The following is an 18630-nucleotide window of genomic DNA, read 5'->3' on the forward strand; positions in this document are numbered from 1 at the left end:
TCATTGGCAAGTAAATTCACATCTTGTAAGAACGTTGCCCCTCGATCACGACCGCGACGCGAACCCTTCGCGTCGCGATCACGGTCGCGCGAAGATTTGCAGCGTACATTACTTACTTAAATGTGAGGTTTTTCTTTTCCCACTTTGTCGGCGCCAACAAATATCTCTTCCTCCGTCGACGTACTGCATCGAAGATATTCTCGTCGCTGTTCCCGCATCTGGGTTTCTGCATCAACTCGATCGTCCTCTGATCCACTATGCCTGTCTCTGGTATCTGTCCGACTCTCTGGAAATTCTTGATGGCCCTTGTCATGTCTTTCTGGGACATGAGGTTCCCCGTCTCCTGGCTTGGACCTGACAGGTACTTGAACTTTGCGAGGTATTCCTGGAAAACAAAAGAGCGACTTTCATTATTTTTGTCAATAACATAACGAACATGCTATAGATTTTTTTAGTAATTTGACCTCTGCCTTGGTCACAGAAAACCTCTTTGTACCTTAGTCAAGGCAATTTAAATAATTGACATGTTAAATCATTTCGCGATCAATTAAGTCGTGCCAATGTTCTCTCTGCAGTCTCTCTATATATATATTGATAGGATAGTGAAAGCGGTAAAACAAGTAAACAATGTCCTTCTTGTGAGTGAGTGAGTTGGGTTTAACGCCGCTTTTAACAGTATTCCAGTTATATCGCGGCGTGTCAGCTTAATGTGGGAGGAAAGCCCGAAGTGATGCAGGTCTCAGACGTTTACCACGTCGGTGAAACCCACGAGCACGGGTATGGTGCTGACAAACCTAGAAACATAATCGGGACGAACCGGGATTCGAACCCAATCATAGGTTTCTGGCGTGCCAAAGGGACGCAACTCTGCACAGCGAATCGCGGCGCCTTAGATGACTGGGCCACCCGTGCCCCCTACAGATTTGAAAGGACGTCAGACAGTCTATGGTGTAGGTTCTATTTTGGATGAATTGTTATGTACATGTATAGGACCTTTGTTATACCGGTTTCGGTATTGTTCTTGTTATGTTATGTAATGTATTGAATTCAACAAGGGGCCATTATTCCACAAAACTTAATCATGTTTGAATGTACATCAAGCACTAATTAAATCAGGGGGATGATACAGAATAACAGCGCCATCATGCAGGTATACATGTGACACTAGTTATTTATTTTGACATGCAAAGGAAGGTATGGTATTGTTTCTACCGTTTCAGATAATATATATTTGATTTAAAATAAACAATGTATCAGAACATTAACGTTTGTATATTCGTGATTGGTATGATTAGATTAGATTAGATTGCAATAAGTATGCACCACGTGAACGTTTTTTCTCGAAATAATACGTTGAGCTTAACTGAATTCGACACTCTTTAACTGCATTTGTGAGAGATAAAAAGTAACACTCTGTTAGCTTAAAAGGTGCGTTTTTTATGGTGTTGGGTATATGAAAACTAATTGGACTTGTTGTTGACAAGTGACAGCACATTGACAGGAAGCGTTGCTATCAGTCTCCGCATCCTTCAGGGATGCATGTACTAGACAGCTGTGTCGAAAACAGGAAACACTTCGCATTGTAAACCTCGAGAGCCATAGCATGCTTGTCAGCGATCATTCTGCATCACTTTGACACAATCCTATTGAAGATAAGCCCCACATTGAATCGTCGAGTGCGATTGATGTAATATTCAGAACAACTGCCATCATGTCACATTTAAATGTGCATGTATATTAAATACATCAAAAGAGAACACGCTAGTGTTGAAAGTTTGTAGGCTCTGTACGGATACTTTGCATTGATCAAAGCACTGGGTATGTCAATACACAAAAACCGAACTGAGATCGCATTTGTGTTTACTGTTCTCGCTCACTTGAAGACGTAATGAAATCACATAAAACTTCATCGCCAGACATTGCACTAACTATCCTACGCTCCCCCTTAATCTCTCTCAGGCCCAAAGAAGCTAGATTGTAACTGAAATCTGCTCCAGTCACGAACAGCATCACTTCAGCTCTTCAAATCTTTACAAAACCACAATTTATCCAATACGTTTAGAAAATTGGTGTGAATTGGACGTCGCTATCCGCTGATCGATCTCGTGAATGAGTCGCTACGTTAGAGACTGATCTAATAACGCTACTTAAGTTCGGAGAGTCAGCTGGGGTACTGAAGTGATCGGGGGGTTGGGTGGTGGGGAGGGGAGCGAGAGTAAGACACAGAGACATTTATACCCGTGAATAGACACAGTACATGCTTCCACACTCTGTCCCTGAACTATCTTAGCTATGTGTAATTCATGAGAGGAATTCAGAGATGGTCCCCAAGGACCATGTCGGCTTGCTTGAAATCAAATATAATGTTGCCGACTTGGGGGTGAATAGCACCGGCGATCTGTATCAGTAATCATCAGTGTATGTAAACTGTTTCAATGCTGATATAACGATGATATGCACACATGTATTGTAAATGCCTTTGTATCGTAAATGATTTTGCTACAAATTACACATTGCAGAAATGCCGCAATGGCAAAAGACGCCCACTGTTGATGTGTTAAAGATGCAGGTTTTGAGTTGTCATAGATGTCATTATGCATGCCAACCCAAGTTAATAGCATATCGCATTTTGAAGTGTTGTGTAAGAAATTCAAATGTTAATTCGAAAAGACCCGGCGACCAGGAAGGCTATTAGCTGACTTCCGGTCACGTCCAACATGATTACCTCCCTTTGAGTGTCGTTTACACATGCTATAAATGACATGTATGTATATACATCATATATGTATGTCGTTAGCGTTTAAAAACCATAAGTATACACTCAATGTTAACTAGTTATATGAAACACGTTGTTATCAGACAGCTGCCGAATAAATTCACGGGAAGGCGCTAAACGAGTTATATCTGCCATCTGTTAAAACATGTACAAATTCTTCGAGAACATTATTACCCTGGGTGTGACGGTTGCAAAAATAGAAGAACTGTCTGTTTCCAGGACGTTCTAGGGGCGAATGTTCGCTGTCTCTCAACCGAAGAGCAGCGCTGCAATAGCTAGAGATGAAGATTACTGTCAACAGCCGTATACTTCAATCGAAATTGTTTTCGTTGTCATTAAGAAGCATAAACCTAATTCTTAGTTTTCCGAACAGTGACGGCCATATACACATACTGTGAAGGCATAGATAATCTATGAACGTGTTTGCAATTTCCTTTTTGTTCAAGTTGTGGTTGTGTTTTTGCATTTACAAGCTTATCTTTAGTGTATTAGTTGGATATTTTAACCTGTAACAATGTCCCTGTGCTTTTTCCAGTGAGGAATTGACTTGACTTTGCATGTGTCTATGCCCGTACAACCAATGGGGAAGGATATGCTCACCTTTTCGCAAAACACTTTGTATTATCACTATTTGATAGTGATTCATAAACACGTGAATGATAACCTCAGAATCATACTTTGCTTTAGGCAGAGATGTCATATGATTGTGAAAAGAGTTTTGTCGCTTTTAACCTACACCACATAACCTTGTGTGATAGAGTTTCGCCTTCCAACTCCCCGAGAATCTGTGTCCCGGTTAGTGCTCAGCACTGAACGGCTGACCTACTTTGTCAAGCAGCTGTCGCGACAAGGCGGTAAGAGTTGTCTTCCCTTGGTAAACGGCTTGACAGGCTAATTTCACGCCTAACTGCAAGCTTACCCAACTTCAACAAGTTGTAATGAATTATTTAAAGTCTTAAATACCTACAAATCTACATTCTCAGTTCTTTACAGCGCTTCTAAACTATATCCTATATTACATGACTCCACTGAAACCGAAACAGTTATATCTACGACCCATCCGTTCAGCAAGCATTTCGCATTATTTAAAGGAAAGCATTTAATTAAAGCAAATTCTATCAACTTTAAAGAGAACGCGGAATGTCCCTTGGGCAATTCTAATGACGCCTCAAACACACTAACAAGTGTTCCGATTAGAAGCTGATCAAAATAAGAGTCCAATATTAGCGGAATGATTACACTGTACTTGTAAATCAGGGTCGGTGCTAGTTGCCAATTTGCTGCCATTTCGTCTCCCATGCCCAGTAAATTACTATCGACTGGCGCGGGGAGTAGCTGCGCTGATGAAACCAATGATGGTGGAAGAGGAGAACGAGATCAGTTCAAGTCAAGCACTTTAATCTTATTACAACACAAGCACCGTTTACAAGCTCTCCGGCCCCTTGTGGGGGCTGTCAATGGAGATGAAGACGAAGGACTTTCCCCTTATTTTACAAGTCTCAGACAAATTTGACGAATACCATCTCAACGATTTGGGCAAATTGGCAGCGATTGGAGAAAACTGACAGAACTTTTGCTGTGACAACACGTCCTGCAGTGACAGCCGCCAGATAGTTAACCGCGTTGTGACGGTCACATTCGCGCATTCGCTTAACAACAGGGGAAAAACACGAAGATCAAGATGCAAACGGATTGACATCTTTGGTTTAACAGCAGGAGGTATGACCCAGTACTCTAATGCGTAATATGTATTTATGCACTCAGGAGAAGTGACATAAAAAAGATGTTCCAAATTGGACCTTCCGTATCACTTAAAACTTATTTACATGGCGTCCGTTCGACAAGGTTCTATGTAATACATATTATATATGTATAAATAGGAAGCTCTTTGCTAGGTTTATCAAAATACAAATGAATACTATTTTTTAATGTCATATGAACAATATTATACCAGTTGTTGTTATGAAGGTAAGTATATATACTGTTCGCAGTGGTTGATGATTACTATAAAGTGGATGTGTAGTGGTGTGTGTGTGTGTGTGTGTGTGTGTGTGTGTGTGTGAGTGAGTTTGGTTTAACAATACTTTAGTTATATCACGGCTTGTCAGTTTGATGTGTGATGAAAGCAAGATGCAGGTCTTAGACATAACCATTTGGTGAAAGGTGGTATGGTGCTGATAAACCAAGAATCGAACCCACTACTGAATATTCCTTTGGGGCTAAGTACGGAACATGGCGGTGCCTTGGACAACTGGGCCAACCGCGCCCCTAAAAGAATAGTGCCTTTACCAGTAGTTGAAGTGGAGGTAGAAATAACTGAAGAAGTAAGAGTCTTGGTGGTGAAGTGAAATGGGGTTTAACGTCACGTTCAAGATTAGTACACTTATGTGGTGACATGTACGTACGTGGGCGTCATTGCTGTCTGAGCTAGGCCGGACTAATGCCGGTTTCATAGTAATATCCCACAGAGATTGGTATGACGCCCACGGGGTTCGAACCACAGACGTCCAGCTCTCCGGGTAGTGGCTGGTAGTAGTAGTAGTGGTAGTAGTAGTATTTTGTTTGTTTTTTTTTAACGCCGCCCTCAGTTATATCCCAGCTATATGTATGTTACTAATCGAGACCAGACAATCCAGTCATTAATAGTAGTAGTAGTAGTAGTAGTAGTAGTAGTAGTAGTATCAAGATTCGGGGATAATGTGACAGCATTACCTCCCATTAGCTACAAACAGACGTGCTTCAGGGCATGCCCCGTGTCCTCAGTCTTCCGCCACTCGTGTTCATTCCAACCCAGTACAGACGTAACCCAATACAGGAAACAATCCACAACCGTTATCGGCGATGTCAGGGTTAGTATGACAGTGTTAGACATTCCCGACGTGGCTGACACCACCTTGGTGATGGAGACGCGACCTTGAGGTGCTTACGGAGCATATCAACAGAGCGTATAGTGCAGACACGGGGAGGGTAATAGTTTCAAACATTAAAGCGTAATCACAAAACACGTCACTTTGGATTAACATTGTTTCAGAATTACAGACATGACAATTTAGCATTTCGTAAACAGAAAAAAACAAATCGATATTTATCTGTATAATAAAATGATATATAAGATTTATTTTTTTGTTAGTGATTCCCCGTGTTTGCAATAAAATCATGGTAACAATCAAATAATGAACACGGGGCGAGGAATCGAACACGGATCCTTAGCATGACAAGGGAATGCTGTAACCACTAGGCTATCTACTCGAAAATTTGCATGGATCGATTCTCATTATGTCAAGCACTGGATTGTCTGATCCACACTATTGTTTACAGCCATTATATAGCTGGACTATTGCTGAGTTCGGCGTTAAACAACAAACAAACAAAACTCGAGTATTAGATTGAAAACAGGTTAAATCAGTCATTTGGTAACCATGGAAATCACCCCAGCAAAACCAGCGGAAGTAACGACATCACGTGATAGCGCTCTCTGATGTTGGAGATAGAAGTATAACTTCCGGTAGTGGCTTGGAGTGATGTGTTGTGTGATGAGGCCCACTTCTGATGTATGTATTACCTGCATCTGGAGACAGACATGGGCTCAGCCACGCAAGGATACAGATCCAATTATTTGGGAAATAAATAAGACGCCAGTTTCCAGCGTACACTGCCATGACTTGCACCAGGCCCTGACAAGCACGTGGTGCTGCCAGGTGAATGAAATACCCAAGTTGTGAGTAACACGCGGGGATTGGAAGACAAGCCGAAACAGCTGTGGCAGAGAAGGTGTATAAATATCTCGCACTGCTTGAATATTGTTTTCAGTTGTATGCTGATGTGATTATGTTAGTCTAGCGAATTGTCTTGTGACGCCAAGATAATTACTCTCGGGGAATCACATAGTTGTGCCATTGATATTTTCGTTCAGGTGATTCTTTGGGGGAAAAGGCGTTGCCGTTTTTGCCTTTGCCTAAGACAGTGAAAAGTCATAATCAGTCTCGATTATCTGCCGAAAACAGATTCCATAAGGCGCAAAAGGCAAAAGAGTGATTAAAATTACATAAATGGATCACTGAAATTCAGTGTTGACACCAGGTGTTCGCGAAAGAGTAAATTATGTCTTTTTCTCCCTGTAGCATCCGCCAATCATCCAATTTTCATACAAAACAGTCAGTGATAGTCTCACCCAGCAATACTGTGAACAGGCGAGTCTGGATAAGGCGGTCCAGTGATCAGTATCATGAGCACTGATCCACGTCGGAGTACGACGTCACGCTGTCAAGCAAGTCACCGAGCATGACCACACGATCCATTAAAGTGCCAGGGAGTACGAACACCATACCCCTCATCTGTAATTCCAAAAGTGGCAGACCTGCCACACCAGTGATGAATATTGGGTCTCAGCAGGATCTTCCTGTGCCATCACTACCACCCATGGAGGAACTTGGCGGGTCACCATCGCTGCCAGAACTCTCACACGACAAACCCGGGAAAACATGACCGGTCCTTAGCCCATATAGCCAAACATCTAGCCTTGCCCCAAGGCTGTACAAGGCAACTCCATGAGTGTTTAGTAATTCTATCCTTATAATAGGCAAGTCTAGACATACGGACAGTACGTAAGGACGCCAGTCTCTTCGAGGGACAATTTGTTCTGATCATTTAAATAATCTATAAATTATGATTAAATGAATAATATTTGCATTAGAGATTTGTGCAAGTCTAGGAAACCTCGTAAGTTCGAAGTCTTGGGGATCATTGATACATTGCGAGTTGTCGTTAGTGTTTTATGGCAAACGTTTTGTATGTTATAGACCTCGGATAAGGATGCTGTTTTGAAATTCTGAAACTAGATCGTCTTAAAAGATCGCTTATCGAGTCAACGGTTATTGTAACTTGAAATATACACATAGAATGCTGCCACACCAACAGAAGAACCAGTTAAACTTTAGACCCTAGGGTATTTATATTCATAGAACTGTCTCTCAGTCCATAAAATATTATTTTCCGATCCTACCAGCCCTTACTGCAATGCTATCGCCTTGAATTAAGGACGATTTTCTCATGTTCTGAATCTCCCATCTCATTCAATGTAGTTCCTTGGTTCTATGAAATTTGTATATTTTCCGAGTCTAAGCTGTTAAAAAAAAACCAATCAAACAGTTAAGTAAGTACAAATGAATGGCTACTATACAAATGAATATATTTATTTTCTGATCTTTCACAGAGCATGAAAATAACATGTCCACGATCTCACTTGACACACTCCGATAGTCAAAGGAACATCAGAACACGATCTATCGTGCATGCCACCATCTTGATCGCCTAATGACCTTGACTGACAAAGATCGCAAACTTTGACCTCCCATATCGAAAGATGTTGCCGGAAATGGTAGTGAAAACACTGATGAAGAAGCACATTAAAGTAATTCACACACCAAGCTGGGCTTAAGTTGTGCAGGCTAACATATAGTCTGTTATAAACATTTGCCAGCAAATCTAATATGGTACATGTGTGCCGATGACTTACACGGACCAGGTGAAGGGATCGCGTTATCGCCCAGGGCAGTTATCTCCCTTTCATCCATGTTATTAGTGAAACACAGGCCCTAGGATCGCAAACCCCAGGATTATCCAAGCTACGTCAGGCCAGTTGGGAGAAAAGAGGCTTTTCCTAAATTGTTTGTTTTAGTAGTAAGTAATTAGGTATATCTCCAGTTTCTGGTTCGCGTGCGTCAGACTTCCAGTAAAGATATGGATGGCTTCAAAGTTCTAAGTAGGGAAATACGACTTGCACAAATATACACTTATGAAATGTTTTGGTAAAGAATTAGGATTTGTAATGCTTACCGAGCAGTAATCTACACCGTCCTGATGTTTCTTGATCGAAGATAACTGCACTCACTCTACAATAGAGCCCCCGTTAATCCGGACGGTTGTGTGCAATAATTCAGATTAAAAAGGTTTCCGGTTCAGAATCGTTGGTAGAGAGTAATAACCTTTGGTTTACAGTTATTGTTTTAAATTTTAGGAACAGTTGAAATAACTCCCCGATGGAAAAGCAAACAATGGTACAAAACGTCAGAAGAAATAATAGCATGAATAAATATAAAAATACTAACACGGACAACGTGACCGGTAATGATAAAAGCCTGTGACGACATATTGCCATTCCCTCAGGTAATCGGTTTTCCGGTATAACGGGGTTACTCTGTATACAATGCAATTAGTTTGTTTACATGGAAAATCTTGTTTCGTGCACATGTGTTATTTATTTCAAACCATATGGCTGTCTTGAGCCCTTAATCGGTATACGGTAACTGTTACGTTATTCATCCATATACGTTGCGTTTGTAGTATTAAAGATAACCGAGATTTTAATATGGGCAGCTACAACGCCTCATTATTTCACTCCACTAACAAAGCCGGACCCCTCCCAATTGCCTGCCCCACCCTCCTGTCTACCCAGTGCGGGTATTCTAGCCACCCCCGACCTGGAGAGAACAAGCATCTGTCGACTCGGGCAGTGTCGGTGACTCATGTGGCCCTCTTGAAATGTCTTTGTTGCACACGATCTAATCAATTTCGCGTTGTGATTCATAATGTGTGTACTTTTTGTCATCGCTTGACGTGTGCGCAGCCAGCTGGACATAACGGTGGTGATGAAGTCATCAAAACAGTCAAAGCTTTGTTTTAGAGGAAATAATCACAAACGTGCACAGTGTTGCCAGGACCCAAATCCATGCAAATATATGTGCGTCTAATCAAGCGTAAAAATGGAAATCGGGAATGACAGTCAACGGGACAGGCTGTTGTACCGTCAACCGTCCCCATCAACCGAATCATCAGCCTTATATTAACTAAATTCATGTCATCCTCAGAATCTAACATTGTTAATTCACTTGCTTGCACTGTGAGTGAAATGTTTAGCAGCCGTCTGTACCTACACACTCACTATATTTATACTTTTCACTTTAATGTTTTACTATCTTCACCTTAAGTGTCTATACATGTACATAATGTATTTTAACGTCAGTATTTTAACGTCAGTGACCATTATCCTTGATGATAAATCACTTTGTATGTAATGTTGCCTTGGTACTTAATACATTAATGATGTCTGCTTGTCTTCTCAGCCTTCTCGCTGCTCACCCCACCCTACGACACACGGAGCAATATCGACACAACTGAAACTACAATACAAGTGTATGTGCCCGTGTGACACCCCCAGTGAGCAAACAGTAAAATTACTGCCTGTATCTACCAAATGCATGTGGACATGCAGACCCTAGAATCCAACCCCACCCACTTTCCCCTCCCTCACGTACACACGGTGTCTACTGGGTTGTACGCAGCCTGGATGTCGTGGGCTACAGGATATTGGTCATTTCTGGTCATTGAGATCTGCAAGATAGCAATTTCCCATGGTTGTGCCATTATCTCAAGTATTGTGTCAAAAACCTAATCGCTGTACAGACAGAAGCCACGAATTTTCTTCATGCTCCTGAATAAGAAACAATGGAAATTTAGATTTCGCGAACATTGATACAACAAAGGACAACGATCAGCGCGTTTTGTAGCGTCGAACTAAACTAAAATTAAATTCGATTGAAAGCTCAAAATCTAATTTTGAAAAACAGATTTTTTACCTGTCCGAAAGATTACTATAATCACACATACCCTCACATTTGCAATAGTGAGATTTAGGTTCCTTAATATACAATCAATTCTATCTGAATAGAGTCTGACAGTGCGAAATCCAGTAACTTTCTTGAGAATGAGATTTGATTGTCTCCAATTGCTTTCTCAAATAGGGATGACGAGCGCCTTTTCAGTCAACGTCTAATAATCCCGTGATTAATACCTCGATAGCAACCGTGACAAACACATTTGATTATCCACGACATCAGACACGTGCCAAACAATAGCAGGCTACAGCCCGTAACGCATTCGACGACGGCCGACATTGACGGCTGGGTCAAATTTCCGGGTCAGTAATTCTGCTTTTTCAGTTATTCCCAGTGGTTACCTCCCTTATTTTGATACAAATAACAGCGTGTAGAAAAATGGGTTCTTCAGGCCAATGCGTACATCTGCGCACAAAATGAATCAGTCGTGGAATCCTTTGAAGTTTCCGCCTCAAAACCTATTTTCCCCACTCTGACATTTAGGTTTCACTCCTTGCAGTACAAACTGAAATGTGGTGTGAGGAGCTGATGGTGAACTGACACCTGGGAACACGATCGGGCAGCCGGGCACGCGACCATTGTTGTTACGTTGAAATCGCCTCAATGGTTATATCCGGAGCACTGTACTATAGTCAATACTGGGTCCAGGCCGTAGTACCACTGAATGAAAGATTTATGAACTAGCAGTTCATGATATTTATAGTCGACGCGACTTCCAAATTATTTATCAGTGACAGGTAATTCTCCGTTAAAAGGGAATTACTTACGCGCATAGAATTAAATATATCTGTAACACGAGTTAACTTGTCGGATTAACACATTACAAGATTAACGAAAAATCGTCATAATGTAATGTCTTGGAATATGTGCAGACGTTCCCAGCAGCTTCGATGCTGCCTACCCCCTTTTGGTACGCGGGAGTCTATTGAGGTGGTATTCGGGACTCCACACTTCAAGCAGTCTTCCACATAAGCGCCTGCCCGCTGACATGGTACATTGATCGGCCTGGTAGTTTCTTGTATGGCTTCTTATGGCCTGCAGTAAATTTACTTGTCGATTTATTGGTCACAGTAAGATACACTTTTTTAAATGAGGGCCTGAATAGTTAAGTCAGGGCCTGCAGCTTCTAAAATCTGTATGTCCTGATGGCATTATTTTTTTCATTCTTGGTCCGCAGTGTGATACGCGGGATGCAAATATAAACGTATCTTGTACGTAGATTCATCATTTAAAAAAATAAGGGTGTACGTAAACAAATCCTTATACATTAAATCTTTTCGATATTATAGCAATAATTTGTTAACCCTTCCCTCAATGACTTTAAGATTTGTCAAGTAGTGTTCGGGAGGATATGGTGCGAACAAACCAAGATGCACAATCAGAGCGACTCTGGGATTCGAACCTACGTTGTTAGAACAACGAATTGCTTTCGCTTACAATACTGAGACACCAGCGCCCCCGAATTCATAATGCACCATATGCACCTGACGATGCTGTTATTGAATATTGAATTGCACTTCATAACATTTCTGACATACAACAGATACGGGCTATACATCACCTCCACAACGAGCGAGGATTATGTTACACTTTCATTCGCATAACCATTGCCTTCACAGGCACCCCGCAGTTGTGACATAATCACCGACAATACCTGCTCTTAATTCAACAACAGTTACACCCCTTCCCATGTAAATCTTGTGGCTACAATAACATGTGTTATACAGGTTATACATCCAGTCTTGTACATTACATTGTTGGACAGCCGCCAATCACCGGGCAATGACGTTCAGATTGGCGAGAGACTCGGTACTGATGGAGGCACTAAGGTTACGTGATATCTTGCGAGAAAGTAGGAGATTTCTGGCGAACATTGGGAAACGAGAACCATACCTAGGTTCCGGTTGTCGACGGAAGTTCCCGGATGATCGTGAGAATGGTTCACATGTTGATTGTAACGTTGCCAAATTTGGAGCGTTTTGAGGTCAATATTGAGTCATTCGCAAATGTCAACAGCAGTTCACGAGTGAAAGGACACACATTGCCCTATAAGACGTATGCCTAGAAACATTATTATCACTTGCTCTCTTTAACAAGTTGTGTATGTTCATACACAGTACGTATTAACTAAACAAGGCACGACGCCTTGCGTTTACAAAATGAACGGTAGCCTCGCGGATCAGTCTAGGATCAATCTAGAAGAACACGTCTAGCAGCCATTTGCTCTATGATTCGGGGAAATTGATGTTTCATGTCGTCCCATTTTTATAAATAATAATGTTCATGTATGATATTTAAAATATTACAATATACTATAACATACTACTACAAATTGGCCCCCTACACAAAATTAACGGAAGCTAAAACTTAATGAACCCGTAATGTAACAATTGTTATATTTGGGGTAACACCAAGTGCAGATTCTAGTACGGGACTCGAACCCACACTCTTGGGTGAGGCACATTTCGCCAGCACCAAGTCAGCGATCTAACCCACTCAGTCATCGTGGCTTCATTTCACAGAAAACAAACTGTTCAAAGGCGCTAACTGAACCGAAACAGCCCCACCCTTAGAATATTAGATTGCCAGTCCCTCACATATACAGTGCATATTCCTCAAGGGCCGCCTTCACGCGGGTGTACATGTACAATGCATGCACAGAGCATTGTGTTGGTTGGTTCTGATGTATGGGTCAACACTAAGGCAGTAGGTCAGCACCAGTCCGCGGTTTACACGCTACAGAGATGTAGACGTGTCCACTAATGCGTGCCAGATGTACCGAGGCGACGAGGTGGTCATCGTCACAACCAGGGGGATGTTTATGCTTATTTACGTTCCAATGAGAAGTATCAGGTTTACCCTCAAAGAAAACCTTTCACATTTCCGCTGGCATGAATGTCTGTGGACATATAAAGAGCTAAAACTACATGAGCTATGATACTGCCTTGCCGCAGACCTGATGTCGACCTTCCTAATTGTACAGCATTGGACGCGAGTGTCAGCGTCATGTCATTTCAATGGACGCGAGTGTCAGCGTCATGTCATTTGACCGGACGCGAGTGTCATCGTCATGTCATTTGATTGAAAGGCTAGAGTCATCGTCATTTGATTGGTCGATAGTGTCAGCGTCATGCCATTTGATTGAAAGGCTAGCGTCAGCGTCATGTCATTTGATTGGTCGATAGTGTCAGCGTCATGTCATTTGATTGAACGACTAGCGCCATCGTCATGTCATTTCATTGGTCGATAGTGTCAGCGTCATGTCATTTTATTGGTCGATAGTGTCAGCGTCATGTCATTTGATTGAAAGGCTAGCGTCAGCGTCATGTCATTTGATTGAAAGGCTAGCATCATCGTCATGTCATTTGATTGGTCGATAGTGTCAGCGTCATGTCATTTGATTGAACAGCTAGCGTCATCGTCATGTCATTTGATTGGTCGATAGTGTCAGCGTCATGTCATTTGATTGAAAGGCTAGCGTCAGCGTCATGTCATTTGATTGGTCGATAGTGTCAGCGTCATGTCATTTGATTCGAAATTTAAACGAAGTCATAGTACTAAGTGGTTACTTGTATAATGTATAATACCCTGGACAAGCGAAGATAGCGACACACTTATACTTTTGTTCGAAAATACTGGATTATCATGGTTTTCGCTCAATTAACCTGGAACATCGTCGTAAAGTCGTCAATCGTATTACATATATATTTTGTCGATTCACAACTGCATACCAGATGCTACAACATGCGATATTTAGCCTAACGCAAACATTTAGTAATTGCAAATATCTTCACCTACACATTTCGCTCATATGCCATATATTAATACCATAGTGACAGTTTTAACCTTTTCAGCAAGTATCATTTCGCAAGTCTAGCGACCTAGTTGTGGTAAACACGTGACCTACATCTCCAGCAGACAATGCACTCCAACTGAAGACGTGGAAAATTAGATTGAGTTTGATGAGCTTCGTGGCGGCAGTACTACTGTCGCCAATTCTCGTAACGCCAAAGTTTCTCAGCAGCTGAATCACCGCGTTCGTCAAGATCGACTGTGGGTAATTAACAACATGGGTTGAGACGTTCAAGATGCAGCATGTGTCTTCAAGGTCATAGGGTCAGAGTTGAAAGGTCGGGACACCTGTGGTGCAGGTTTATCTAGTCGGTAGAAGGTTAGGTAACTTCCTTGCAAATTGTTAAACAAAGTTTGGGTGTAAATCGCTTAAATAAACAAACATATAAGATAAATCTTTAAACAGGTGGCAAATGAATTACAGTGGATAATAATAATAACCACGAACGCCAACAGCAAGAACGGACGTACTTGATACAAGATACGAGATGTTTTATTCAAATGAAGGCATAACTAACTGTGGAAGAATGTTTGCAGGCTATTCAAACCTGTGTTGCTTATCGCCCTTTACATCTACTTAATTTCTTTGAAATCAAGAAACCACTCCAGAAAAGTTTGTCAATTGCTGATCGTTTTGGTAATTAGCGCTGGCAAGAGAATTTTTCAAAAGCGTTGATATCCGCTCTGGTGAATTAGAATCCAGCCGCCACGCTTTTTCTCCAGATGTTCATGTTTATAACATGAGGGCGGCGAGGTTCGGTTAGGGGACTATCAGTACCGCTGGTTGTCTAGTCAGCGACGTGGGTCAGAAAAAACATGGCCGACAGAAAGGATGACCTGTAGGGTCACAAGCGTTGCCCTGTCTGCAGCTCTAATTGTATACAATCGGGTGTGCCCTACAATTTTTTTTTTTTCTTCTTTGGGGGCGAATTCAACTAAGCAGCCCTGGCTGACTGGATTGACCGCACTTGTGTGCTATGGATTTAGTAGTCTGTCTAACAGAGCCTGATACAAATATATACAGCCCATGCAAGTCTATAATGTTTGGCAAGTCTAGATTACTGAAGTAATGTTTAATTTGCATGTGTCCTCAAATATATGTAAATCCATAGCACATAACAGAGAGGGGAATCCATCCTGCCAGGGTTGTACAGTTGAATACTCCCCGAAAGAAAGAAATAATACCGGGATTTAAAATAAATGTTATACTTTCATATTTCAATTTACATATGCGTTTTGATATCATTTGTTTATCTGCAGTTTGTACAATTGTATTGTTTTTTTAAGTACCATGGTCGTGTCTGGAATTATTACAACCACACGTCACTATTATTAAAAAAAGGTTTGAGAAGACATATCCTATCTCCTATGTATACCGGGTGGTTTTGTCGACAGATAATTAAACAGGGCTTGTGTAATTGCTGTAATAATAACTTTCATCGATAAGAATGAAGTCTTGGTGTCACTTATAGCCTCATATCAATGATGATGTGGAATGAAGTCTTACGAATAAAAGTGTCATATATTCATCGATAGAGAGAGAGAGAGAGAGAGGCTAGGCATCATATCGGAAATCATATCGCGCACGGTGATGCATCCATATTTCAAATGATAACTGATCGGTCTTCAATCGTTCAATGATGGTATATGTATATTACTATTTCTTATATGTCCGTGTTTCCCATACCACTCTTAACAAGGTAGTAGGGGCGGTCGGATAGCCCAGTGGTTAAAGCGTTCGCTCGTCATGCCGAAGACCCGGGTTCGATTCCCGACATGGGCACAATGTGTGAAGCCCATTACTGGTGTCCCCCGCCGTGATATTGCTGAACTATTGCTAAAAGCGGCGTAAAACCATACTCTCTCAGTCTCTAATAATGTAGTACTTAACGTCAAGTACCTTGAAAATCTGGGTTAGTCTACAGCTACCCATGCTTGTCGTAAGAGGCGATTAACTGGATCGGGAGGTCAGGCTTGCTGACTTGTTTGATGCATGCCACCGTAACACATTTGCGTGGATCGATGCTCATGATATCAATCACTTGCTTGTCTTGCATTTACAGACATCCGTCATCTTGTTGAAAAGAGCTGCGTGCGGCGTTAAACAACAAACAAACAAACAAACCTCAGTCCAATGTTTTGGAGTAGTTGGTGGTTCATAAAGCGACGTTTACTCGGTGGAATATTTATGCTATAAACATGATCTGATCTCATAATCAATAACGCTCGGTACAGAATAACACTCGACTACCTGGGAGAGAAAAGTACCTACTTATGTTGTCATGTTAACAAGCTTATTGTGTCCAGGAGCCAATATGAATCATCGGGTATGATAACATTAAGGTATCAATTTCAAATGTCGGCTAACGATATTATACCTATTATTACTATAAGTAGTAAAGGGGGGGTCGGGTAGCCTAGTGGTCATAGCGTTCGCTCGTCATGCCGAAGACCCGGGTTCGATTCCCAACATGGGTACAATGTGTGAAGCCCATTTCTGGTGTCCCCCACCGTGATGTTGCTGGAATATTGCTAAAAGCGGCGTAAAAACATACTTACTCACTATAAGTAGAAAACGCAACACGTGTTAGGGGCTACATAATGTCGGGCAACAATCTCAAATTTTGAAATGTTTGCAAGTCTGTCTCGCCTATCCTGCATTCACGCTTCTGTCTGTGGTCGTCCCAATGTGACCAATCGTTTAGATCATTACAGAGTCACATTCCAGTCTAGTCTATAGTTCACCATGACGACAAATGTCAGACGGGCAATTAGTAAACACACACTGCAGTGTAGGCGACATCCATAACTGAAGTCAGACTGGCAATTGACATGCAAAAAATGGGCATGATGAGATAAGCGCATGGGATTGAGGCGATCACGTCTAAATAATTCATTACTATGGCTGTCCGGAGCCCTATTACATTGTTATGTTCCAGTCCAGGCCGGCACAATAAACACTGGATCTCCTACTTGTCTACCATATGCCCCTCTCAACGATCTACGATCAACGAGAAAAACACGAAACCTTATGACAGGTTGCCTGATAATTCTCTAAAATTAGACCAGTTCGTCTGGAGAAGAATATTTGTCGTTGAAACGATGTGGCATATGGTTCCCTGGTGTCTTACTGGATTAATAATATAATATTAAAGTTCATAGACATTAAGTAAATGGTTATGTACTGTTCATTATAACCAGACATGACGACAACAGTATGTATGAAGTTGATTGATATTTGTCGTTGAGGCGGTATGCTGTTTCCTTTCTTGACTTCTTAACAAGACTAATTAAATATTGATATATTTCAAAGATATGAGTCAATGCTTTTGTATGTTTCATTATAACAAGATGGTTTGACTATTTGTGTCAGTATTTGCTTTTCTGCGAGTTTATATTCTCGAGTCACAATTATTAGAATTGGAGGAAGTGAGTTGTGACCCAAAATGAATATATCAATATTTCTCTGCACAAACCCCTATAACCATTTCTATTGCATATCTAGCAGATCACACAAGAGATCACGGCCTCCTGTCGAGGGTTGATGCTTGAAGCCAAGGAGAACGTCAAATGTTCCGTGCGAGAACTAAGACGGATGACAGCTTCTGCAAGTCGGTGTCCTGTAAATGATGAGGTTTGTCACTACACCCATCAAATATGTCATACTACACCAATCAAATATGCCATAACCTTCCCTACTCAACAATGATGTTTAATTATTCATGAATGGCGCCCCTGTGTATTTTGGCATTTCGTAGCGTCATGTCACATTCAGTGAGGTCCCCGCTGACCTCTGGAGGCCGTTAACAGGCAGGCTGTTCGTATGCCAATAAGTCGTACAAATAGACTTCATCGTAACAATAACAGGTTGGCCGAGGTATTCCGAGTTACCGTACCATCTATTCAGTGCTTGATAAAACGAGATTAAACTGTGAGGGTGTATTTTTCCACAAATGTATTTATTTGCTATAAAAATACACACTTACATTTGCTTACATCAGCGGGTCATGGAGTACGTTCCACAGACATCCAAGCGGATTTCAAAATACGGTAAATACTGAACAGAAAGGAACGAGCATCCCCTGGTCTTCGTCAGCCATGATTGTCGTAAGAGGCGACTAACGGGATCGGGTGGTCAGGCTCGCTTGACTTGGTTGATGCATGTCATCGTATCCCGATTGCGTGGATCGATGTTCATGATAGTCGGGTCCAGACTCGATTATTGACAAACCGCCGTCATTTAGCTGGAATATTGCTGAGTGCGGCGTTAAACAATAAAACAAACAAACACAATAAATAACTAAGACAAAATTGTTATGGATGAGCAAC

The 18630-nt window shown here is 41.5% G+C and overlaps 1 protein-coding gene across 2 annotated transcripts in view; it reads right to left on the reverse strand.

The window, feature by feature from the left end:
• Positions 1-18630, reverse strand: part of LOC124111326 (matrix metalloproteinase-2-like) — a 70680-nt gene that overhangs the window by 24285 nt on the left and 27765 nt on the right. For both annotated transcript variants that reach the window (XM_048396162.1, XM_046470977.2), the window contains exon 2: positions 117-385. In XM_048396162.1, the coding sequence (XP_048252119.1) occupies positions 117-328 (212 nt within the window). In that variant the 5' untranslated portion in view covers positions 329-385. The remainder of the gene's footprint in view (positions 1-116; positions 386-18630) is intronic.

Source organism: Haliotis rufescens, unplaced genomic scaffold (genome assembly GCF_023055435.1).
Source record: "Haliotis rufescens isolate VD_foot unplaced genomic scaffold, xgHalRufe1.0.p SCAF_15, whole genome shotgun sequence".
Lineage (NCBI taxonomy): Eukaryota > Metazoa > Mollusca > Gastropoda > Lepetellida > Haliotidae > Haliotis > Haliotis rufescens.